This window comes from Tachysurus vachellii, chromosome 13 (genome assembly GCF_030014155.1).
Source record: "Tachysurus vachellii isolate PV-2020 chromosome 13, HZAU_Pvac_v1, whole genome shotgun sequence".
In the NCBI taxonomy this organism is placed as follows: domain Eukaryota; kingdom Metazoa; phylum Chordata; class Actinopteri; order Siluriformes; family Bagridae; genus Tachysurus; species Tachysurus vachellii.
The window spans coordinates 23238969-23263968 of NC_083472.1; the positions used below are offsets into that span (position 1 = coordinate 23238969).

Genomic DNA, 25000 nt, shown 5'->3' on the forward strand with positions numbered 1-25000 from the left:
AAAACTTGGTATTTAGAAATTTTATGTTACGTTTTTAAAAGGTGGATTTTTATTTTTAAATCTCAGTGTTTTTACACCACAAACTAATTATTGGAAAAATCCATCTTAAGATAAAACACTCTTTAAACACTCTGTATATATTTATATGTGTGTGACTGTGTGTGTGTGTGTGTGTGTGTGACTGTGTGTGTGTGTGTGTGTGTGTTACTGTGTGTGTGTGTGTGTGTGTGAGACTGTGTGTGTGTGTGACTGTGTGTGTGTGTATGTGTGTGTGACTGTGTGTGTGTGTGTGTGTGACTGTGTGTGTGTGTGACTGTGTGTGTGTGTGTGTGACTGTATGTGTGTATGTGTGTGACTGTGTGTGTGTGTGTGTGTGTGTGTGTGTGTGTGTGTGTGTGTGTGTGTGTGTGTTACCTGTCACAGCTACAAATGTTCCACTGGAAAATTCAAAATATCCCCATATGTATATGCCACAGAAATACAATCCTTCATCAGGTTTCTTTGTTTGTAGAATTGTTAAAGAAATTCCATTCATGATCTCATCTACTTTAAATCTTGAGCTGAACTCAGGTGAAGTTTGGGTGTCTTTCAGTGCTGTTGTTTTCCCCACTTCCTCAGGCATCTGACCAAATTGTTGCTTGTACCAAACCATAAGTTCTTTACTGTGTTTGTCTCGAAACGTGCAGTTCAGAGTCACACGTTCTCCAGACTTCACTGAGACAAATGACGTTCGGTTAAAATCCTCAGCGTGGGCTGGAACTAGAAAACCAGTTCAAGTCAGATCCAGTGTGACTGATGAAATACAGTATTAAATGATATCAACTCACGTGTAAAACTTACAAATGTGAAGAAATAACACAATCCAGAGTGGAGACATCTTCGTAAAACACACGATCCTTGAGTTGAGGTGTTTGAAAGTATTTAGAGAACCAAACCACTGAATTTTATACTGGAGACTTTCATCTGATTGGCTGGAACAAGTCACATGTTCACTTTAAATTTCCATTCCACCTACATGTGAGTTTGTAACAGAGTTTGGGCAGCAGAAGAGAAGTCAGTGGTTAAAAGTGCAGCAAAAAAACGTGTTCACATCGAAGTGTTTCTACTTTACATTGACGTTCTCTATTCTGGGAATTTAATCATGGTAATGAAAACTATTTGAACAGGTTAAAAAACCTAAAGAAATATTTATCAAGTGTTTAGCTGGAATGCTTTACAGTAAGTCTATAATGTATCATTTAACAGTTTATGGATTCAGTCCTGACTCAGATTTGTGTAGAAATGACACCAGTTTCTTAAATTTATGTCTGATGCACTGTTAGCATCTTGCTAATTTGTAGAACTGACTCTGTGAGGTCTTTAATCATTCGTGAGGTCGGATTTGGGCTTTTTACCCCCATGAAATATTGAATTCTATTTATAAACACATCCGGTGCGTCTGCTTACATACACATAATACAGATAATATTGTTTTGCTCATTGTTTGTTCCAGAAAGATCTACAAAGTTAGCATTAGCATCTTTAATCCTCTGAGATACAGCCATCGAACAGACGCACGCTGTAATTTATTTCATCGTATTTTATGGCCTACCAGCTGCTACAATGAGAAACAGGATTAACCAATCAGAATTGTGAATTTTCCCTCTTGTCTATAACGGCTACTAGACATGTAGCTACACTCTGAGCTCAGAGATATCGAGGTGACAATAAAGACAAAGCGTGTGTTCATGAGTGGATGTGTACATAAGAGATGAAGGAAAATCTGTCATTTTTGTCATATTGAACTGAAATCATTTAACTATGAGGTCCGAAAGTGTTAGGAGACATGAGGAGGACTTTTAAGAGGTTTAAGAGTTTCTTTATCAGAGGAGAAAATGGCTGAAAGGTGAAGAGGGAGAAGAAAATGTGTTGTATACAATATTTAATAATGATAGTGAGTTAATAAGATGATACAGATTAGATCGTGTAGGTATTATTTTTCTGACCAATCAGATTACAGATACAGAACAGAAGTGATATATTTTCTGCTGCTATGTCATTTATAGAGACTCTAACATCTCTGAAACAGATCCAAAGTGCCATAAAGGCAGAAATGATATAATTTGTCTCTGACATTTCTGCTCTGTGTCGGTGATGTTTACATTTACATTTACATGACATTTATTACATTTATAACATACAGATGTTAGAACATCTCTAATATGATCAATCACAAACGTAATCCCTACACGATATAGTCTCGAATATCTGAACAAAGCGACAAAGTGAAGGTTTATAATAGAGCAGATTTTAAAAGCGCTCCTATTTTTATTAGACAACCAATCACAGTCTTTAAAAGAAGGTGTCATACCTAGTAACAGGGTTAAGCCCCGCCTCCTCTCTAAGATAAATGTTGTTGTATTTTCCTTGTTCAGATTTGCTCTGAATTTGGTCCTGAATCACACTGAAGATAAGATTCCTAGTAAGAAATTCTTCAAGCTAAATTAGGAGCTCTCTGAGATCATTCTTACGATTAATATTACATCAGATTTTATTCACTTCCACTGGAAAAGCTTTATTCTAGATCTAGATGATAAAACATGTAGAAGCTGCCGTCATCGTGATACTGACAGTGTGATATACAGAACACTCACTCACTCATTCATTTTCTACCGCTTATCTGAACTACCTTGGGTCACGGGGAGCCTGTGCCTCATCAGGCATCTCAGGCGTCATCGGGCATCAAGGCTGGATACACCCTGGACGGAGTGCCAACCCATCGCAGGGCACACACACACTCTCATTCACTCACACACGACGGACAATTTTCCAGAGATGCCAATCAACCTACCATGCATGTCTTTGGACCGGGGGAGGAAACCGGAGTACCCAGAGGAAACCCCCGAGGCACGGGGAGAACATGCAAACTCCACACACACAAGGTGGAGGCGGGAATCGAACCCCCAACCCTGGAGGTGTGAGGCGAACGTGCTAACCACTAAGCCACCGTGCCCCCTATACAGAGCACATGTATGTATTTTATTGACTTTGGTCTGACTTTTGGTCTGCTTTAACTGAGCGTCACCGTAGCAAGGAGTTAAAATTCATAAATGTTAAGAGATGTGAAAGCGGGTGGTTTAAGATGAGGACAGTTCCTACGCTCAAACCACAAAACTTTTCCATGTACGAAATCAAACACAACACTCTTCATTTATTATTTATGAACGTGTATACGTAGAATCTAACAAAAAAGCAGGAAATACAGACATATTACTATGTTCTGGCAAACAGAATGTAAAGCTTTGCTGAGAAACTGAAAATAAATCAACAGTTCTTTTTAAAACCAAGTGTTTCATGACAAGCTGATATTCTACAGATCAGATAAAAGTTCTACAGATCATTTAACCCTTGTGTTGTCCTCCTATACAAATTAGGAGCGCTGAGTCAACTTGACCAGGTCTTATACGATAGACTGTTTTTTTTTTTTTACTTTTTAGTCTAACTTGTTTCCAATAAATTAACATATATTTTGCAATATATATATATATATATATATATATATATATATATATATATATATATATATATATATATATATATTTGGTATAATAAACCTTATTTATACACAAAAATGCCTCATTTTTAGTAAAAATTTTGAATTTGAAATTTTGAATTATTTTCACTATAGAGGCACAAAAGTTGATGCACGATTATAGGCTGGTATATTTCAAGGGCAGGAGATTGTTTTGAAACCATTTTGACCATTTTTAATGTCAGTAAATAATCAAGCCTGTTTTTTTTACAGGCCATATTGACTTGAATGCTTATAAATCAAAAATTCTACAATTAGCACCATTATGTGTATAATATCTATTTTACACTTGTAATATGTATTTTCCCCACCTGATGTCATCTGACAAACCAACAACAGGCTACACACACACACACACACACACACACACACACTCAAAAACATGCCATAATTTCATGTGAATAAAACTTTGTTTACCTCCTTATGTTTTGTTTTATTATACTTAATTTATGAATGATAACCCTTATGAAATTTTGCCATGTTTTGAGTAAAATAAGCAGAAATTAGTAAATATTATTTTGGATAACCACTGACTGATAAATGTCAAACATTACTCAGCATATCTCCAGGCCAAAGCTGACTGATGCAGCTAAATTCATAAATAAGAGAGAGGAAACAAATATGATTTGAATATGAAAACACAACATGTGTGTGTGTGTGTGTGTGTGTGTGTGTGTGTGTGTGTGTGTGTGTGTGTGTGTGTGTAAAGATTGTTGGTAGAAGAAGAGAAGAGAAGATATTGTCCCCGGCTGGACAAATGCATATAACAAGTGTGAAATATTTACAAATGATTGTTTTTGTTTTTTTGGAGGCCCAATGAATTGCAATGCCCAATGCTTGTGTGTGTGTGTGTGTGTGTGTAGCATCATTTTGGTAGATCATATTTTGCCGTCTGCTAGGCAAAGGTTTATCAAAAGTGAGAAATACTTACAAATATGTAGCTTTTTTCTGGAGGCCTAATGAAATGCAATGCCCAATACGTGTGTGTGTTTGTGTGTGTGTGCATGTGTGTGCATGTGTGTGTATGAGTGTGTGTGTGTGCGTGCGTGTGTGTGTGTGTGTGTGTGTGTGTGTGTGTGTGTGTGAAATGTTTACAAATGTGTAGCATTTTTTTGTCTGGAGGCCAACTGAATTGTAATGCCCAATGCTTTGAACAGTGTTTGGCTGTGTGTGTGTGAGTGTGTGTGTGTGTGTAGCATCATTTCGGTAGATCATATTTTGCCCTCTGCTAGGCGAAGGCATATCAAAAGTGTGAAATATTTACAAATGTTTGGCTTTTTTTTCTTTTCTGGAGGCCTAATGAAATGCAATGCCCAATTTGTGTGTTTGTTTGTGTGTGTGTGTTTGCATGTGTGTGTGGGGGGTGTGTTAGTGGACATTTTACGTGTGCATTTTTGTGTCTGTATGTATGTTCATTGCGCTGAAAAGGGCAAAAGTGTGACCTATTGCCCCACTAAATGTGGCCGAGTCAAAATGACCCAAGAGGATAACGAACGCGTAGTATATACTGTTCTGAACACATAGTTCAACGAAAATAGACAAAATTAATTACCAAAGTTATTACACATTAAATTCTTCCAGTGGGGTCAAAATGACCCAGGGACAACATGAAGGTTAAATCAAAAGTGTAGAGCATCTGTTTGAGATCACCAGTATTTTGTTAAACAAGAAAAAATAAACTCTTAATAATTATATATATAGAAAATATTTTAAGTAGTGATGGAAGATTGCAGTTCAGAGTACACGCTGTTTTGAAATCGACCTCGATTCTCTCTCGCTCTTTTACTTTTCTTTTCTTTGAAGTGTAAGGCAGCGTAATTCAGCTCCACAGTGTCAGAGTCCTAAATAAATAATAAAAAAAAGTAAAATAATAAGTAAACCGATGGTTATATAAGTATTTATACTTATATAACCATCAGTGTTTATGTAAAGTATTTATAATCTATAATTACTAATGAATTAGAATTTTTTTAATTATTAATGAGGATTATTAGAAATAATGAAATCAAGAATAATCTAGAATGATCTATAAATTATTAATGATGGTTTATTATTATTAGAATCCTGAGTCATTCCCTGTAGCAAGTGAACAAGTACCTGAGGGTTCGTCTCCTCAGTGTTTATCACGGCATCATGCTGAATTCTCTCTGTGAAAAAAAGAGTGAATGTAATGAAGATTCTCTTCTATAACAAGTCTGATTCGTTCTGCACAAAGATCTGACACTGCTAACGTTTTCCTGATTCTATTTGAACACGACGGACCCGAATCTAATAATAATATGAACTAAATCTGAAGGGTAAATAAGTGCTGAGGTCATTTTTATACGCTGTAGGTATTAAAAATAAATGTACGCTGTTATATTAAATACTCACCTCTGTGTTGTGGACCGTTTTTTCTTTTACAGAGTAAAACAGTTTGAACAGAAATCAGAATCCCGCACATTACCAGCGCTGTTCCCAGACACATCACTACAGGATTATAAGACGCTGCTTTAAGACACAAAAAAATCATCAAATTATTGTCTGCATATGAACACGGAATATGATCAGCAAGAAAAAAAGCATAGGGTGTCACATCACATAACAATGACAAATATGAACGTTTTTCTTGGTGTCTGTATCTATAAACCCCAAATAATATACACAAATTGTTCACCAACCAAAGTTCTCCATCTGTACCGATGTCCCGTTCCCCAAGATGATCTTCCCACACAGGAGCACAGCGCAGTAGTAAGTTCCAGTATCACTGAGGCTGAGGATGTTCTTGGAGAAGTTGTACACACAGGTGTGTGTAGAAGAGTCGCTCTCACACTGATGGCTGCTGTTGTGATGAGTGTAAATGATTTGAGGATGGGATTGTGGTGGAGCAGCTCTGAACCAGAGCACTTGGAGTTCTGCTGCTCTGCTCTCAGAGAGAACCGAGCACTGCAGAGTCACTGAGGCTCCTGCAGGAACCGAGTCCAACATGCCGCTCTGCCTCACACTCACTTTTACATCTCTGTTATCTGATCAGTGTGATATAGACAGAGTGAGATCTTAGTCTGGTGTTTCAGTAGAAGAAAACTGTGGAACCCAGAAGAAATCCACCTAGAGCTCAGGACTTAACCATGTTTAATATGAATAAACATACTACATTTATCTCAGTCAATAGCAAAATAATCCGTGACAGGATTTTTTACAGGTTCGTGTGCAATTTAAAGCATCTAATTTCACCTTAATTTTACAGGTGACGATGAGAACTCAAATATTCATGAGTCTCTTCTAGAAAAACTGAAAACATAATTACTGCTGATTTAACCTCGCTGAGTGACCGACTGGATTGTTTTAGATAAGTGAAATAAAACCTTCCAAAAAATCCATGCAGACACAGTGAGAACGTGCCTTAGGGCCTTAACACATCAGGTTATATTGAAATTTTACTGTAATATTTCACTTATTTCTAGGGGATTTCTTAAATCTAGTGTAGTCTTACAGCCCATGAAATTAATATTATTTATATTATTTATTGTAATACATTAAATTTGATGAATATTTAATAAATTAAACCATCGACGTTAACACTATTTCAACAGGCTGGACCATTTTCTGGTAAAAATGCTGTATCTGTTCTCTTTTTCTTTTTCTTTCTCTTTTTCACAACCCTAACCCTAACCCTAGGGTGCACAAATTTACACACGTCTATATACAGTCAAATTGTACAGAATAGATTCGGGTCATTACCTGTTACAGCCAAGAAAGTTCCATTAGACAGTGTAAAATTCTCCCAGCTTAATATTCCACAGAAGTAAAGTCCTCCGTATTCTGTTTTCATACGTGGAATCGTCAGAGAAACGACGTCATCGGTCGTCTTTATTACAAATCCTGACTTCTCAAACTCTGGGGAAATTTTGAATTGTTTATACGCTGATCTTTCTCCCACTTTCTGAGGCATGGCTCCGAACATTTGTTTAAACCAAACCACACGATCTATACTGTTAGCCTTCAGAAAAGGACAGTTAAGAGAAACGTTTTCTCCAAACTTCACGGTGAGTAACGAGATTCCGGAAAAATCCATAAATTGTGCTGAAGCTAGAAAAGAAATACAATTTCATTTAATAAAACAAACTGGATTACTTTTCAAAAGTAAATGTAAATAAAAATAGTTTTTCAGCTCTAACAATTTTTTTTGTTTGTTTGGTTTTTTTTGTTCTTTGCAGAAATTTTTCACTTAAATATTAAACCTTGCTAATAAAAACAATTTAAAGATGCTAACAATTTAAGAAATATTTAGCTGAGTGTTTTGCTGGAAAACATTCAGTCTAGAGTTGATATTAAACTTACATATTAAGTACAGAGTTAAGATGAGACTCCAGAGTCCAGACATCTTCAGAGGTGAAATGACATTAAGGTTGTGAATGTCAGTGTAGACAAATGACAAAAGCTGCGAGTATTTTATACTGGACACTTTCACCTGATTGGCTGCTACAAGTAAGTCACACGTTCTTTCTGTAGACGGAAAAAAGTTTTCCTTTCCATCTACAGGTTTCTATTTTGGTAACTCAGGTCGTTCATATTCTTGAAATCATACCCGCATAGTCAGAGGTGTAAAGCGGACATCGTACTGCTTTAGCCGCCAATGAAATCTAACAAAAATCAACATAATAGAAACTAGTAAAAAAGTCATTAACACTAAATTCAGTCTAAAACTTCTAAACTTCATTTTGGTGAACATTTCCTGTTTGTTCCTGTTTAGTGCCACAACCTAGTTTAAAAAAAACCACACAAGATCCTTTATAGAGATTTGTTTATTTATTTATTTTATTTTATTTAGCAAGATTTTCATAAGGAACATTTCATCAAGCACCGCCCTTACAGTACATTTCTTTGCCTTATCTTACATCATGACTTCCTTCTGTATTCACAGAGTACATTTGTACATTTGTACATTTGTACACATCTATATGTCTTCTCTTTGGCCTTCCTCTTGACCTCTGACCTCTTGACCTCATTTGTATGTGTGTGTGAGAAAAAGAGAGAGAGATTGAGAGAAAAAGAAAGAGAAAACTAGAGCGAGAGAGAGAGAGAAAGACAGAGAGAGAGAAAGAGAGAGAGAGACAGAGAGAGAGAGAGAGAGAGAGAGAGAGAGAGAGAGAGAGAGAAATAGAGAAACAGAGACAGAGAGAGAGAGAGAGAGAGAGAGAAAGAGAGAGAGAGAGATAGAGAGACAGACAGAGAGAGAGAAATAGAGAAATAGAGAGAGAGAGAGAGAGAGAGAGAGAGAGAGAGAGAGAGAGAAAGAGAGAGAGAGACAGAGAGAGAGAGAGAGAGAGAGAGAGAGAGATGTCTGCGGTCATGTTTGTAGTCCGATGGTGTTCATGTGACATGACTGTAGTCTTCAGACAGATAAAAACACTCTCATTCATCTTCTACCGCTTATCCGAACTACCTCGGGTCACGGGGAGCCTGTGCCTATCTCAGGCGTCATCGGGCATCAAGGCAGGATACACCCTGGACTGAGTGCCAACCCATCACAGGGCACACACACACACCCTCATTCACTCACGCACTCACACACTATGGACACTTTTCCAGAGATGCCAATCAACCTACCATGCATGTCTTTGGACCGGGGGAGGAAACCGGAGTACCCGGAGGAAACCCCCGAGGCACGGGGAGAAGATGCAAACTCCACACACACAAGGTGGAGGCGGGAATCAAACCCCCAACCCTGGAGGTGTGAGGCGAACGTGCTAACCACTAAGCCACCGTGCCCCCCCTTTTAAATGTTTCTATACTTCTGTAAAGCTGCTTTGATAAAACACTAGACAAATAAATTGAAATGAATTGAATTGAAACATTGTTAAAAGCGTACTTTATACTTAATGGCTAATATTATCTTGCAAGCTACAATACAAATCTTTTTTTTTCTTTCACCTGATACTCGATAACTGTGACAGTTGAGAATAAAACAAAAGATAAGAAATAAAAAATAAAGAAAATGCAAAAATAAAGTTTTTACTTTTGGAATACTCTGGGACTGTCACTACAAACACTACTTATTTATTTATTTATTTATTTATTATTTATTTATGACATGTTAATGATTTTCTATCAGGAAATGAAGACTACACATATGAGAGCACTTAACATGAGAAAACGAATGTCATCTATTATCTAAGACACAGAAGAGTAAATCACTTCAGTATAAACATTATCCTGAGCTCGTTCTGTCTTTCCTGTCTTTTTATTAATCAGTGAGGCAACATAATTCAGCTCCCCAGCATCACGGCTCTGTGGGAACAGATAGGAGAGATTTAGTTATTAAAAAATTGTCTTTTACTCTACAGTGAAGGTCAATGATGCAAATATTAGCATATTGTGACATTTAGCCTTATTTGAGCTGGATTAGTTTTTAAGGAAAAGAAAATCATCAAAACTTATTCATCTGATTGTGTTTTTTTGTATTTTAAGGTTCAAGTCTAACAGGAATATTATTACTGACTGAACTCGCTGTCCAACAGAACGATAAAACAGACATTTTCAGGAAGCTTGTTAGCAATCGCTTAAATACCCAAGTACAATAAATCCAAATCAAATAAGGCTTTTGTTATTGTGAAATCTGAAGCAACATAATAAGAATGTTAAGAAAAGAAAGAAAAAAATAGAAGAAGAAGAAGAAGAAGAAGAAGAGAAGAATCTCAACATTAGTTACCTTATTCTCTGTTTTCTTTACTTTACATTCTTGAGATTTCCCTTAAAAAAGAAAAAAATGTTCATACAATATCTATATAATGTATTTAATACAGAATGTTATTGTTTAAATAAGAAATCATTTTGAAAGTAAATTAGTGTTCATTTCGTCACCTATTTTTAATTTAGTCTTAGTCTTAGTCTTGTGCCAAATGTCCTTGTTAGTTTTAGTCATATTTAGTCATTCACATATCTTTTTTTGTTAGTCAAGTTTTAGTCGACTAAAAGTCTCGTCATTTTAGTCTAGTTTTAGTCAAAAGAAAACTCAAGGTATCTTAGTCAAGTTTTAGTCGACGAAAAGTCTTTTAATTTTAGTCTAGTTTTAGTCAAAAAATTTTAGTCTTTTTTAAAATAACACATTATTACTGAGATTATTACTGATAAACATTTCAGTAACAAAAGTGTTTCACATCTGTTTCACTCGAACTTGACCGCACATCACATTTTTTACTTTATTTATACTGCTTTTAATCGTAATACAAAGACCGGTCATTGGGACATAAGCTGTCATGTACAATAAAAGAGGCTGCGCAGTGACAGGAAATATAATTTAACACAAAAAGCCTAGACGGTAGACTTGCGCTCAGGAGCGGCGTGTGGACGAATTCTTTTTACACACACACTAAACAGCGTGAAGCCGCGAACTAGTTGTGAATATTTTAAAGGTGTAACAGCTGATGAAAAAGCAGAGACAATTGTAGACGAATATGAAGAGAGATTTTATCTTAGTTTTTATTTTATACAAAACATTTTCGTCTCGTCTTTTTTCGTCAACAATAATGCATGTTAATTTAGTCTTAGTCAGGGTTTTTGGACAGTGGTGCAGTCTCGTCATCGTCTCGTCTTAGTCATGAAAAAAAAGGTTGTTGACGAACATATTTCGTCTCGTCTCGTCTGACGAAATTAACACTGAAGTAAATGTGTGGCGATAAATCATCAGATCTTTCTGTCGCTCAAAAAAAAAAACTATATTATGCTCAACATCTCAGAATTAATCTGAATATAATAATGTAAATAATCCAAAAATCTAAGTAAAAAATTTAGCAAAAATTCTATTCTGTTCTGCAAAATGAATTTTTTATAATGTAAAGAAATACAGAAATAATGCTTTATTTACACAATGGTTGTGTTGGTGTATCTGAGTGGAACTGGACTAGTGAATAAATTGACTTATAGAAAAATTATTAACTTGGTAGTAAAAAGACTTTTAAAAATCTTTATATGTGAATTTTTATCATCTGAAGCGTTTCCCCAGGCTGCCTTAGATATATGAATTATTTGTATTATACTGAATAATTAAGTTTCTATACAACACATAATGAAGACTCACCTTTACAGGTTGCGATATGAGCAACGATCACAAGCACACACACTCCCAAAGCTACAGCGAGGTAGATCACTACAGGATCTGTAGATTTTACTGTAGATTAAACATACAAGAAATTATAATAAAGATGTACATTGCGCTGTATATTACAAAACCATGATCTATAACAAGTGTGTTTTAAACTTGTTCTGGATTTAAGTATACAATCCATCAAGTGAACGTGTTCTTACCCATCTGTACCGGTGTCCCGTTTCCAAAGATGATCTTCCCACACAGGGACACAGCGCAGTAGTAAGTTCCAGTATCATTGAGGCTGAGGATGTTCTTGGAGAACTTGTACACACAGGTGTGTGTAGAAGAGTCGCTCTCACACCGGACCGAGTCCCACAGGCCGTGCTGAAACACTGAGACTTTTGCATCTCTGTCACCTGTTTAGCGTAATAAAGACAGTAAGATCTCAGATGTTTTCATTCACATTTATGGCATTCGGCAGAAGCCCTTATCCAGAGTGACTTACATTTATTTCAATTTATACAACTGAGCAATTGAGCTTTAAGGGCCTTGCTCAAGGGCCCAGCAGTGGCAGCTTGGTGGACCTGGTCTTCAGACTCATGACCGTCCAACACCTTAAAAGCACTGAGCTACCACGTCCCACAAGTTTGTGTTACATAACACATTAAAGATTATCTTTTTAAACTGAAAACAGTTTAAAATTTGTCCTCAGTGTGGTTTCAGCTATTTAGTTCCACTGATTATCTATTAAACATTTGATTTGATGACTTTGTGCTTCTGCTGATGCAAAAATAAAACTGCATAAAAGCTTGTATAAAAATGTTAAAACAAAAATAGGTGAATTCTACATGGGACGTGTTCAAGGACTGGACATCACTATGGGGATTTTTGTTGTTGTTGTTGTTGTTGTTGTTAGTTTTCCTTCAGAATCTGTAGCTGAGTAAAACCGAGCCTCCGTCTACACTGACGGTTTGAACCTTGTTCATCTACCGAACCCCGTAATTCATTTACATAGTGAGAATAGACATAAAAATAAATAAAACTTTAATCGTAATTTTACATTTTATAAGAATTTTTTCATCTTCTGACATTTTTATAGTTATTAGTTTACGATGATTTTAAATAGATTTAAAGGTGCAGTAGTCAATTTTATTTATTTACTTTCAAATATAAGTGGAATATTATGTAGAAATGATCAAAATGTATAAAACTGGACATGAATAAGCAGAATATGCAAATGAAGCAAAAAAAAAATAAAAATAAAAATCTGTGTTCGGATTCCAAATGTTTAATGATTGTTAAATAAAATCCTTAAAAAAAATCTAGATTTTTAAATTTAATACAGTTTATTCACCATTATTACAAAAAAAAAGAAAAAAAACAAAAACAAAGTAGTAGAAACAGGCAAGTAAATAAAAAATCGTAAACCTTAACTTATTAATTTAAGTCAATTAAATATGGCAGTTTGAACTGAACAAACAGTGGAGATTTACCTGTTACAGCCAAGAACGTTCCACTGGATAATAAAAAATCGTCCATGAAACTTTTTCCACAGTAGTAAAGTCCTTCGTCTTTGTCTTTTATATGTGGAATTATCAGAAAAAAGTTCTGATCCTTTTTCTCCATTACAAATCCTGACGTTTTAAACTCGGTCAAACCGTTGATGTGCTTATACGCTAATCTTTTTCCTATTTCTTGAGGTATTTCTCCAAATATTTGTTTGTACCAGAAAACACTTTCAGAAGATTTAAAATGTCCCAATGAGCAATTAAGAGTAACACGTTCTCCAGGTTTGGCAGAGAGAAACGATGGTCTGGAAAAATCCACAGCTTGGGCTGCAATGAAGAAATAATTAAAATCAATAAAATGAAATAAGAATTTGGAATTTGGTGGAATTTGTTTTCTGAAAAACTCTTTGAAACTTACTTCTTATGTTAAGAGATAAGACAAGAATCCACAGAGGCGTCATCTTTAGACAGGGAAGCACCCTCAAGGTGGAGCTGCTGAAAAGTAACCAGATGATGAAAGCACTGAGTTTTCTGTTCCAGAAGCTTTTATCTGATTGGCTGCTTCAAGTCATGAGTTAAATTTCCTTTTCTGCTATGATTCTATTTTTGTACAACGGTTTTGATCACCACAATTTTTTGCTTGTCTGTTAATTACTTGTACTACCGCTTATGCCTGTTCTATGAGATGTAACTATAAAAGGACAAACAAAAAAAAATTAAAAAATATTAAGAAAAGTTAAAGGAACTTTAAAACAGATTTTTTATTTTTTGGAATATGATATTTTAGATTAATTTTTGCTCATTACCTTCACTAGCTATTTTTATGTCTATGAGGAAAATGTGGATAAGCGGTAGAAAATGGACGGATGGATGGAAGGATGGATGGAAGGAAAATGTATATCTTCATGCAGAGGTCCAGATCCATTTAACCTTCACAGCAAAATGTAACTTTAAGCAGAAGTTCTTATCATCATTCCACTCAAATCAGTAATAAAGAAGATTAATAAAGAACATTTTATATGTTATTTATTTATTTATTTATTTTTAATCCACATTCACCCAGTTGCTTCAGAACACTCCAGGACATTCAGTACTACTGTTACCTGTTTGGTTGACGTCCTCATGTTTGAGGTAAAGGTGTTTTCATGAGGCGGGAAAACTGAACAACAAACAACTGAGGATTAAAACCTACGTTTTTAAATGTTTTCATTTACGTCTAAGTCGAAGCATCGTTTTTTAAACATCTTTCTTTAGAATAATTGTTTTTATTGCTGCATATTTTTTTAAAACTTGCTCCTTACCAACATGATCCCTGAACTCCAGGTCAAAGTTTAAAAGTACATAAAATAATTTATTTTTTTCAATTGTATTTTTATTGGTTTTATAACAGCAACAGCAAAAAAAAAGACAACACATAGAAAAGTCAGCAACACGGGGATAAAACAGACCCAAATGCAGGATAGTGTAAAATAAACTGGGTTTAATAACTTAAAAAAACACAACATCAGACAACAACAGACATCAGAGGATTCCGCGCTGCTTAAGGCAAAATGGCTTAACTAAATACTAACAACAATTAGACACATGAGGAACACGTGTGCAGAGGTGGGTAGGAAGAGACAAGGGTGGGGCAGGCACGTGACACGGAACATCAACAAAAGCACGTGGCCAAAGTCCGGGCTGGATCCTGACAGTACCCCCCCTCGAGGTGCGGTTTGCGACGCGCCAATCCCGTATCTGAGGGGACCACGATCCCGACGAGATCCAGGTGGGGGGAGAAAGGCACACGGCGAGGCAGGTGAGGCACACGGCAAGGCATATTTTTCTCACTCTTTATCGAGCTATAAACACCACTCCAGAGCTCCCAGTGTTCTGAGTCGGGGTCTCGTGTCTTGGTGGTCACTCTGCTGGACACAGATCTGCATGGACAGCCCGCGACCCATGGGACTGCTGTGGATAGAACCACTAGGAGATATCACACCATCTATAAACAGTGAACATTTGAAGACTTCGGCAGGAAGGAATTTGTGTTAAGTCTGTAATGAACTCAGAAATGATGCTGCTCTATAAGTTCCTCAGGAGCTCTTGGTCACAAAATTCCAGTGGATTATAAACTGTTGTAGAAATGAATTTATTTACATTGACAGTATCACCTGTTCAGTGTCACCCAAATGAGGATGAGGTTCACTGAGTCTGGTTCCTCTCAACGTTTCTTCCTCATATCATCTCAGGGACTTTTTCCTCACCACCGTCACCTCAGGCTTGATCATTAGAGATAAATGTTATATAGATATACTATATATATTAACTTAATTTTAAACTTTTAAATACTTCTATAAATTGAACTGAACTGAATTGAAATATTGTTAAAAGCGTACTCTAAACTTAATGGCTAATATTATCTTGCGAGCTAAAATACAATATTTTTTTCTCTCCCCTGGTACTCGAGAACTGTCATCAGTTGAGAAAAAAAAAAATGCAAAAAAATAAATAAAGTTTTTACTCTTGGAATACTCTGAGACTGTCACAACAAACACTATTTATTTATTTATTTATTTATTTATTTATTTATTTATTTATTTATTTATGACATGTTAATGATTTTCTATCAGGAAATGAAGACTATACATATGAGAGCAATTAACATGAGAAAACGAATGACGTCTATTATCTAAGACACAGAAGAGTAAATCACTTCAGTATAAACGTTATCGTGAGCTCGTTCTGTCTTTCCTGTCTTTTTATTAATCAGTGAGGCAACATAATTCAGCTCCCCAGCATCACGGCTCTGTGGGAACAGATAGGAGAGATTTAGTTATTAAAAAATTGTCTTTTATTCTACAGTGACGGTCAATGATGCAAATATTAGCATATTGTGACATTTAGCCTCATTTGAGCTGGATTAGTTTTTAATGTAAAGTAATTCATTCATTCATTCATCTTCTACCGCTTATCCGAAATACCTCGGGTCACGGGGAGCCTGTGCCTATGTCAGGCGTCATCGGGCATCAAGGCAGGATACACCCTGGACGGAGTGCCAACCCATCGCAGGGCACACACACACTCTCATTCACTCACACAATCACACACTCACACAATCACACACTCACACAATCACACACTCACACACTACGGACACTTTTCCAGAGATGCCAATCAACCTACCATGCATGTCTTTGGACCGGGGAGGAAACCGGAGTACCCGGAGGAAACCCCTGAGGCACGGGGAGAACATGCAAACTCCACACACACAAGGCGGAGGCGGGAATCGAACCCCCAACCCTGGAGGTGTGAGGAGAATGTGCTAACCACTAAGCCACCGTGCCCCCCAGGTAAAGTAATACAGACAGGAAATCATCTAATCTCTTTCATCCGATTGTGTTTTTTTTTGTATTTTAAGGTTTAAGTCTAACAGGAATATTATTACTGACTGAACGATAAAACATACGTTTTTAGGAAGCTTGTTAGCAATCGCTTAAATACCCAAGTACAATAAATCCAAATCAAATAAGGCTTTTGTCATTGGGAAATCTGAAGCAACATAATAAGAATGCTAAGAAAAGAAAGAAAAAATAGAAGAAGAAGAAGAAGAAGAAGAAGAAGAAGAAGAAGAAGAAGAAGAATCTCAACATTAGTTACCTTATTTTCTGTTTTCTTTAATTTACATTCTTGAGATTTCCCTTTAAAAGGAAAAAAAATGTTCATACAATATGTATATAATGTATTTATTATAAAACATAGAAATAAGAAATCATTTTGAAAGTAAATATGTGGCATTGTGAGAAAAATCATGTGATCTTTCTGTGGCTTATGGAGCCAAAAAAAAAGAAAACCTATATTACGCACAACATCTCACAATTAATCTAAATATAATAATCTAAATAATAAAAAAACCTAGGTACAAAATTTAGCAAACATTTTTATCATCTGAAGAGTTTCCCCAGGCTGCCTTAGATATAAAGTATGACTTATTTGTATTATACTGAATAATTAAGCTTCTATGAAACACATAATGAAGACTCACCTTTACAGGTTGCGATATGAGCAACGATCACAAGCACACACACTCCCAAAGCTACAGCGAGGTAGATCACTACAGGATCTGTAGATTTTACTGTAGATTAAACATACAAGAAATTATAATAAAGATGTACATTGTGCTGTACTGTAGGTTACAAAACCATGATCTATAACAAGTGTGTTTTAAACCTGTTCTGGATTTAACTATACAGTCCATCACCATGGCTGAGATCATAATTTTAATTTTAATTTATATATGTTAAATATACAACTGCACTGAACGTAGATATTTTATATCTATGTCTTACAATGGGCTTTATATGTAGTGTGTGTGTCTTTGTGTGTTGGTGTGTTTGTGTATCTGTGTGTGTGTGTGTGGGTGTGGGTGTCAGTGTGTGCATCTGTGTTGGTGTGTACTGTAGGTGTGTTTGTGTGTCTCTGGATGTGTGTGTATTGGTGTGTCAATGTGTATCTACATTTGTATGTGTGTGTGCGTGTGTGTGCATGTGTGTGTGAGTGTGTGTGTGTGTGTGTGTGTGTGTGCGTGTGTGTGTGAGTGTGTGTGTTTGTGTGAGTGTATGTGTGTGCGTGTGTGTATGTATCTGTGTGTGTGTGGGTGTGTGGGTGTCGGTGTGTGCATATGTATAATATATACATATATACTGTATATGTCTGTGTGTGTGTGTATCTGTGTTGGTGTGTAGGTGTGTTTGTGTGTCTCTGTATGTGTGTGTATCGGTGTGTCAGTGTGTATCTGTATTTGTATGTGTGTGTGCGTGTGTGTGCATGTGTGTGTGCTTGTGTGTGTGAGTGTGTGTTTGTGTGAGCATGTGTGTGTGTGCGTGTGTGTGTTCGTGTGTGCATGTGTGCAAGTGTGTGCGTGTGTGTGTGTGTGTGTGTGTGTGGGTGAGTGTGTGTGTGTTCAAGTAGCACACTGTATATTACAAAATCTGATGAGGATATAAACTCTATCTGTGATTGTACGTCCCTGTGATCATATCGATGTCATGTTAGTGATCAGAATATCTAGGTTAAAAAATAATAAAAAAATAATAAATTTATTATCTCATATTTTAATTAAGTGAATGTGTTCTTACCCATCTGTACCGGTGTCCCGTTCCCGAAGACGATCTTCCCACACAGGAGCACAGCGCAGTAGTAAGTTCCAGTATCATTGAGGCTGAGGATGTTCTTGGAGAAGTTGTACACACAGGTGTGTGTAGAAGAGTCGCTCTCACACTGATGGCTGCTGTTGTGATGAGTGTAAATGATTTGAGGATGGGATTGTGGTGGAGCAGCTCTGAACCAGAGCACTTGGAGTTCTGCTGCTCTGCTCTCAGAGAGAACGGAGCAATGCAGAGTCACTGAGGCTCCTGCAGGAACCGAGTCCAACACGCCGCTCTGCCTCACACTCACTTTTACATCTTCAGTACCTGTTAATGACATTCAGATCATTGTTTCAGTTATATATTATACTTTTTTGTACATTAGAGAAATCATATTGAAATGTATTGTCGGGAAACAGATGCATGTGTGGAGTATTTTTAGTTTCGTAAGTGAAACACATGAATAAATAAATAATTAATCATGTCATAAGAATGTCAGTACATCCACTGACCACAGACACGTGATTTAACTAGTAAATATGATACCCAATTGTTAATATTAAAATGAATAAAATTTTTACCTTTGACTGATAAAAATGTTCCATTTCCAAACCTCGTTAAAAATCTTCTGTATCCACAGTAATACACGGCTTCATCTGATGGTTCCACGTTAGCGATTTTTAAATGGCAGCTTTTTTTAGTTTTCTCGATGCTGAATTTTGGTGGTTTGAACTCATTTTCATAAATGTGTTCATGTTGAACTGCGACTATTACGCGAGGCTTGTGTCCGACTTTTTGTTTGTACCAAACGACAGATCCAGAGTTATCGTCGTTCAGCTCAAAGCAGCTCAGAGTCACGTTATCACCAACACCAGCAGAGATCCATGGGTCAGGCTGAGAGACATCACTGTTCTGTGTAGAAACTAATATAAAGAATTAAAGAGTGACACATAAAGAAGTTTACAAAAACATATTCTAAACAATATTTCATAAAATAATCCTTATCCTGTGTCTGGCTTGAGTACATAAACATGGTCACTTACCGACTGTGATCCACATCATCATCATCATCATGATCATCATCATCATCATCATCATCATCATCATCATCAGTCTGAGGTCTGTGCCTCTTCTTGCTCAACTGTCAGATGAACACATCTCACTTAGTGCCAGTAATTTGTGATGTGAAACTGTGACATCACAGTGTGACTGAGGTAACTGACTCTGGTCATTAGTGCTGTTCCTGGCAGGTTTGTGGAATAACACTTTAAATTTGCACAAGTTTATTTATTCCTTGATTCATTGATTCATTGATTCATTGATTCATTGATTCATGCCATGTCAGTTTCTTAAAGTAGGAGTAGAAAACTTACATTTTATGCTTTTGCATCTGTTACCAAATAAAAAAATATATATTTCCTATAAAATCATATACACAAGATTCATATTTTATTGGTTACTTAACCTAATAAACATATTATTATTATTGTTATTATTATTATTATTATTATTATTATTATTATTATTATTATTATTATTATTAGTAGTAGTAGTAGTAGTAGTAGTATTAGTAATAATAATAATAATAATAATAATAATAATAATAATAATTTTTTGTAAATGATTATAAAAACTTTGTGTCCTGTGTGTGTGTGGTTGTGCTTGTGTGTGTCTGTGTGTGTGTGTCTGTGTGTAAGTGTGTGTGTGTGTGTGTGAGTGTGTGTGTGTCTGTGTGTGTTTGTGTGTGTGTGTGTGCGTGCGTGCGTGTGTGTGTGTGTTTGGGTGCGTGTGCGAGTGTGTGTGTGTATATGGTTGTGTGTGTGTATGTGTTTGTGTGTGTGCGTGTGTGTGTATGTGTTTGTGTGTGTGTGTTTGTGTGTGTATGTGTTTGTGTGTGTGTTTGTGTTTTCGTGTGTGCGTGTGTGAGTGTGTGTGTATGTGTTTGTGTGTGTGCGTGTGTTAGTGTGTGTGTATGTGTTTGTGCGTGTGTGTGTTTGTGTGTGTGTGAGCGTGTGCGTGTGTATGTGTTTGTGTGTGTGTGTTTGTGTGTGTGTGTATGTGTTTGTGTGTGTGTGTGTGTGTGTGTGTGTGCGTGCGGGTGCGTGTGTGTGCGCATGTGTGCGCGCGTGTGTGTGTGTTTGTGTGTGCGCGCGTGTGCGTGTGTGTGTGTGTATATGTGTATGTTTGGGTGTCAGTTAATCTGAGAAAGCACCAAACCACATGATCCAGGCCTTTACTGCCTAAAGGTTTCTTCCCAACATTCTACATTACAGACTCAAGCTGCTGTAACACAAAGCTGAATATAAATCTCTAAGCTAATACGTAAGGATCGAGAATAACTTTTACAATCCTACAGCAGTTTAATATAGATTTAAATATTAAATAATATGATTTATTTAATCAACACAATATAAAGGCTAATAGGGAAAATAGTGTGGAATTTTAAAAACATTAAAAAAAGAGACATTTACAAATAAAAGTCCTTTCAAGTTTTTTAAGTGTTAATTTATAACAAAACAATAAATAAAAATAAAACTGAAAGAAACTGAATGATACCTTAAATACTGAATGTTTATGGTCATGAACATGTGCAGGATGTCAGTGTGAATGTGGGAGGAGTTTAATTCAGGTCTCAATGTCGCTCCTCCTTCACCACTGTGACACTAACCAATCACATTAACTCTCTCTCTTTCTCTCTCTCTCTCTCTCTCTCTCTCTCTCTCTCTTTCTCTCTCTCTCTAAAACCCCACCCCACTCCCCACTCCCCACCCCCCACAGACACACATTTATAAAGGACAAATACGACTGTTTACTTTACTTTAATACATTATTATTAAGTACAACATTGTATATGTTAAATATACAACTGCACTGAATGTAGGATATGTATGTGTCTTATAATGGGCTTTATATATATATATATATATATATATATATATATATATATATATATATATATATATATATATATATATATATAGTATCTGACAGAAGTAAGTACACCCCTCACATTATATCTTTTCATGTGACAACACTGAAGAAATGACACTGTGCTCCAATGTAAAGTAGTGAGTGTTCAGCTTGTATAACAGTGTAAATTTGCTGTCCACTCAAAATATAATTTAACTCAATTTAATCAGTAGCTAGGGGGCATGGTGGCTTAGTGGTTAGCACGTTGGCCTCACACCTCCAGGGTCGGGGTTCGATTCCCGCCTCCACCTTGTGTGTGTGGAGTTTGCATGTTCTCCCCGTGCCTCGGGGGTTTCCTCCGGGTACTCCGGTTTCCTCCCCCGGTCCAAAGACATGCATGGTAGGTTGATTGGCATCTCTGGAAAATTGTCCGTAGTGTGTGATTGCGTGAGTGAATGAGTGTGTGTGTGTGTGTGTGTGTGCCCTGTGATGGGTTGGCACTCCGTCCAGGGTGTATCCTGCCTTGATGCCCGATGACGCCTAAGATAGGCACAGGCTCCCCGTGACCCGAGGTAGTTCGGATAAGCGGTAGAAGATGAATGAATGAATGAATGAATAATCAGTAGCTATAGGGGAGGGACAACATATACTACTGAACTTCTTAAAATAATATCCAAGAGGACAATTAACCCACATCACATTCTGGTAATTACAACTATAATAATAATAATAATAATAATAATACTAATAATAATAATGTAATAAACCCAACAAAGCTGTAAGAGATTTAATCTACATACTGTGAGACCTTCAGTCTAATCCTCTAATCCTCATTAGCACAAATTTTTGCCTTGATTTTTGCAGTGATACTAATTATACACTAAGCTCTTAATACTTTCTGTAAACTTCCAAAATGTAGCTGGTGTAATAATTTAATTTAATAATAATAATTCAGACTGATTGGGTTACTGTACATGTGGAGTTTTTCATGCTGTCCTCATATCTATGGAAGGTTCCTCTCTGTTCCTCTTGTTTACTTCCCATGTACTAATCACATGCTGTTAGGATGCTATAAATCCAGATTGTATTCCCATCTCATGTGGTATAGAATGAATAGATGAATAAATTTGTTTTGAACCCTAGATTGATATTTATCTCTCTGTGTTTTATCTGAAGTGTGGATTTCCAATACGTAAAGGGGATAGAAGCAGACATCTTTATCCAGAACAACTTACATTTTTTATACGACTGAACATTAAGGGCCTTGCTTAGGTGCCCAGCAGTGGCAGATTGGTGGACTTAAACTCACAACCTTCTGACCAGTAGTCCAAACACCTTAACCACTATGCTACCATATCCCATGTCGCAAGGTATTGAACTACTGTTCATAAGGTCATAAGTTCAAATTCAAGGTCCAACAAACTGCTGCTCCTGGGACCCTGAGCAAGGCCCTTAACTCTCAAAAGCCCAGCTGGATAAATAAGGTAAATAAAGCATAAGGATGCCATTAAAGTAAATATCCCCTTGTTTCGTGAATGCAGTTTGTAAGCACATGGACCTACATTGTGTATCTGAGATGTCTTCTAACTTGTTACTTGAACACGTGTGGAAATCTGGCTTGTACACAGCATAAGGAAATTATGAGTACAATATCCTGTCATTGGTTTTCATTAACATCCTTTTGTTTTTATTGTTCTAGGCTGAATCTTCTGCAAAATATATATTTACATTTACATTACATTTACATTTACAGCTTTGGGCAGACGGCCTTATCCAGAGTGACGTATAAAAGTGATCAAGTCTCTACTATTGAATACATTAACTCTGGTTCACTAGGTTACATACTTAAGATACCACGAGTCTAAAACACTGGGTTTTTTTGTGTATACACACATACAACAAACAGGGAAGGAAGTGCTAGTTGAAGTGGTTCATGAATAAGTAGGTCTTCAACAGTCAAACTAAATTTATAGCATGTTCTTGAGGTTTACTTTGTTGTGTAGTTTATATACACTTTATTGTGTGTTTATACTTTATATAGTCACGTGTCACGTTACATAGAGACAAAACATTTTTGTAATTTCTATTATATCATGCTTACGGAGAGCAAGAAACTTGGTCAGAATTATCTGAATGTTAAATATTAAAAAAAACTATGATTTAAATATAAATATACTAATATTTATTACTACACACTGTTATGATTAACATTAATTATTACAATGCATTAACACCGATATGGCATTAACATGCTTAAACAATGACAACGAGCAGACTGACATCTTTTATTTAGGAAAATTACAATGATAGAAAATCTAATTACGAGGTAGTTTTATCACTTCAGAATAAACCGTGTCTTGATTTTGTCCTTTTTTTATTCTTCCACTTTTAATTTTCCTCTTGGTGAAATTCAGGGCAGCGTAATTCAGCTCCTCAGCATCACGGCCCTGCAAGAGCGAATAGAAAGAGTTTGGAAATAACACTATTAATGTGTATTTGTTTTTAGATAACTCTTAATGCCGTGTTATGCTCTGTGTCTCGTTCGTTACCTCATTGTGTGTTTCCTCCTTCAGTGAACCTTGTAGAAGTCTCACTGTAAAGAGAAGAGACTTATTAGACTGGATCTAGGCTGACTAAACAATTTATATTATATAATATTTATATTTAATTTATTATATAATATTAAATGAAGATTTACCTCTGTGTTTTTCCATCTTTTGTTTTTTACACATTAAAATGTTGAGTTGAGCAAAAATCACCACCACACACACTGTTAACGCTACAGCAAGGCAGATCACTACAGCATCAGATCCCTCTGTAGATTAATTAACATCACAATGATGAATATATGCTCTATGTAGAACCGTGGAGATATTTTAAATATTTACAAGCAAACAGATACAAACTACAGTTACATACAATGAACGTGTTCTTACCCATCTGTATACGTGTCCCGTTCCCGAAGATGATCTTCCCGCACAGGAGCACAGCGCAGTAGTAAGTTCCAGTATCGTTGAGGCTGAGGATGTTCTTGGAGAAGTTGTACACACAGGTGTGTGTAGAAGAGTCGCTCTCACACTGATGGCTGCTGTTGTGATGAGTGTAAATGATTTGAGGATGGGATTGTGGTGGAGCAGCTCTGAACCAGAGCACTTGGAGTTCTGCTGCTCTGCTCTCAGAGAGAACCGAGCACTGCAGAGTCACTGAGGCTCCTGCAGGAACCGAGTCCAACACGCCGCTCTGCCTCACACTCACTTTTACATCTTCAGTACCTGTTAATGACATTCAGATCTTTGTTTCAGTTATATATTATACTTTTTTTTTGTACATTAGATAAATCATATTGAAATGGATTGGTGGGTAACAGATGCAAGTGTGGAGTATTTTATTTAAAATAAATGAATAAATAATGACTAGGACTAAAAGAATGTCAGTACATCCACTGACCACAGACATGTGATGTAATGAGTAAATATGACACCCATTGGTTAATATTAGAAAGAATGAATTAAATTAAATTTTTACCTTTGACTGATAAAAATGTTCCATTTCCAATCTTCGTTAAAAATATTCTGTATCCACAGTAATACACGGCTTCATCTGATGGTTCCACGTTAGCGATTTTTAAATGGCAGCTTTTTTTAGTTTTCTCGATGCTGAATTTTGGTGGTTCGAACTCATTTTGATAAATGGGATCATGTTGAACTGTGACTATTATGCGAGGCTCGTGTCCGACTTTTTGTTTGTACCAAACGACAGATCCAGAGTTATCGTCGTTCAGCTTAAAGCAGCTCAGAGTCACGTTATCACCAACACC

General features: G+C 36.3%; 5 protein-coding genes and 1 long non-coding RNA gene across 6 annotated transcripts in view; all 6 read right to left on the bottom strand.

Annotated features, from left to right (window-relative positions):
• The window catches only part of LOC132856186 (uncharacterized), a 3214-nt gene extending 2318 nt beyond the window's left edge, over positions 1-896 (bottom strand). Inside the window, exons 1-2 of the mRNA XM_060885659.1 lie at positions 841-896; positions 415-759 (exon numbers count right to left, since the gene is read on the bottom strand). Of these exons, the coding sequence (XP_060741642.1) occupies positions 415-759; positions 841-877 (382 nt within the window). The 5' untranslated portion in view covers positions 878-896. The remainder of the gene's footprint in view (positions 1-414; positions 760-840) is intronic.
• Positions 897-4203: 3307 nt separating this feature from the next.
• On the bottom strand, positions 4204-7960 carry LOC132856185 (uncharacterized). Its single transcript, XM_060885658.1, has 6 exons — positions 7892-7960; positions 7292-7639; positions 6232-6576; positions 5945-6061; positions 5669-5718; positions 4204-5412 (listed from the first exon to the last, which is right to left on the bottom strand). Exons 1-6 carry the CDS (start codon positions 7932-7934, stop codon positions 5281-5283), a joined length of 1035 nt encoding a protein of 344 aa, XP_060741641.1. The 5' UTR covers positions 7935-7960; the 3' UTR covers positions 4204-5280.
• A 1699-nt stretch (positions 7961-9659) lies between these two features.
• Positions 9660-13752, bottom strand: LOC132856187 (uncharacterized). Its single transcript, XM_060885660.1, has 6 exons — positions 13566-13752; positions 13133-13474; positions 11858-12055; positions 11631-11720; positions 10263-10303; positions 9660-9841 (listed from the first exon to the last, which is right to left on the bottom strand). Exons 1-6 carry the CDS (start codon positions 13606-13608, stop codon positions 9725-9727), a joined length of 831 nt encoding a protein of 276 aa, XP_060741643.1. The 5' UTR covers positions 13609-13752; the 3' UTR covers positions 9660-9724.
• A 4492-nt stretch (positions 13753-18244) lies between these two features.
• LOC132855616 (immunoglobulin lambda-1 light chain-like) lies at positions 18245-19402 on the bottom strand. The gene is made up of 3 exons (XM_060884703.1): positions 19317-19402; positions 18855-19196; positions 18245-18600 (listed from the first exon to the last, which is right to left on the bottom strand). Exons 1-3 carry the CDS (start codon positions 19381-19383, stop codon positions 18245-18247), a joined length of 765 nt encoding a protein of 254 aa, XP_060740686.1. The 5' UTR covers positions 19384-19402.
• Positions 19403-23532: 4130 nt separating this feature from the next.
• On the bottom strand, positions 23533-23999 carry LOC132856137 (uncharacterized). Its single transcript, XR_009649399.1, has 3 exons — positions 23882-23999; positions 23733-23776; positions 23533-23630 (listed from the first exon to the last, which is right to left on the bottom strand). It is a non-coding gene; the product is annotated as an uncharacterized LOC132856137 (long non-coding RNA).
• A 37-nt stretch (positions 24000-24036) lies between these two features.
• LOC132855617 (signal-regulatory protein beta-1-like) overlaps positions 24037-25000 on the bottom strand; it is a 1236-nt gene continuing 272 nt past the window's right edge. The window contains exons 2-3 of the mRNA XM_060884704.1: positions 24709-25000; positions 24037-24455 (exon numbers count right to left, since the gene is read on the bottom strand). The exon at positions 24709-25000 is cut by the window's right edge and continues 50 nt beyond it. Coding sequence (XP_060740687.1) covers positions 24037-24455; positions 24709-25000 — 711 coding nt within the window. The remainder of the gene's footprint in view (positions 24456-24708) is intronic.

Coding starts and splice junctions, on each gene's coding strand:
- LOC132856187 (XM_060885660.1), bottom strand. CDS start 13,608: ATGACGCCTCTGTGGATTCTTGTCTTATCTCTTAACATAAGAA. Junction 13,475..13,565: donor CTTATCTCTTAACATAAGAA/GTAAGTTTCAAA, acceptor TCTTCATTGCAG/CCCAAGCTGTGGATTTTTCC. Junction 11,721..11,857: donor CGGGACACCGGTACAGATGG/GTAAGAACACGT, acceptor TTTAATCTACAG/TAAAATCTACAGATCCTGTA.
- LOC132855616 (XM_060884703.1), bottom strand. CDS start 19,383: ATGATGATGATGATGATGATGATGATGATGATGATCATGATGATGATG. Junction 19,197..19,316: donor GATGATGTGGATCACAGTCG/GTAAGTGACCAT, acceptor TCTTTATATTAG/TTTCTACACAGAACAGTGAT. Junction 18,601..18,854: donor AACATTTTTATCAGTCAAAG/GTAAAAATTTTA, acceptor TGTCATTAACAG/GTACTGAAGATGTAAAAGTG.
- LOC132856185 (XM_060885658.1), bottom strand. CDS start 7,934: ATGTCTGGACTCTGGAGTCTCATCTTAACTCTGTACTTAATAT. Junction 7,640..7,891: donor CTTAACTCTGTACTTAATAT/GTAAGTTTAATA, acceptor TTTCTTTTCTAG/CTTCAGCACAATTTATGGAT. Junction 6,062..6,231: donor GGTACAGATGGAGAACTTTG/GTTGGTGAACAA, acceptor TGTGTCTTAAAG/CAGCGTCTTATAATCCTGTA.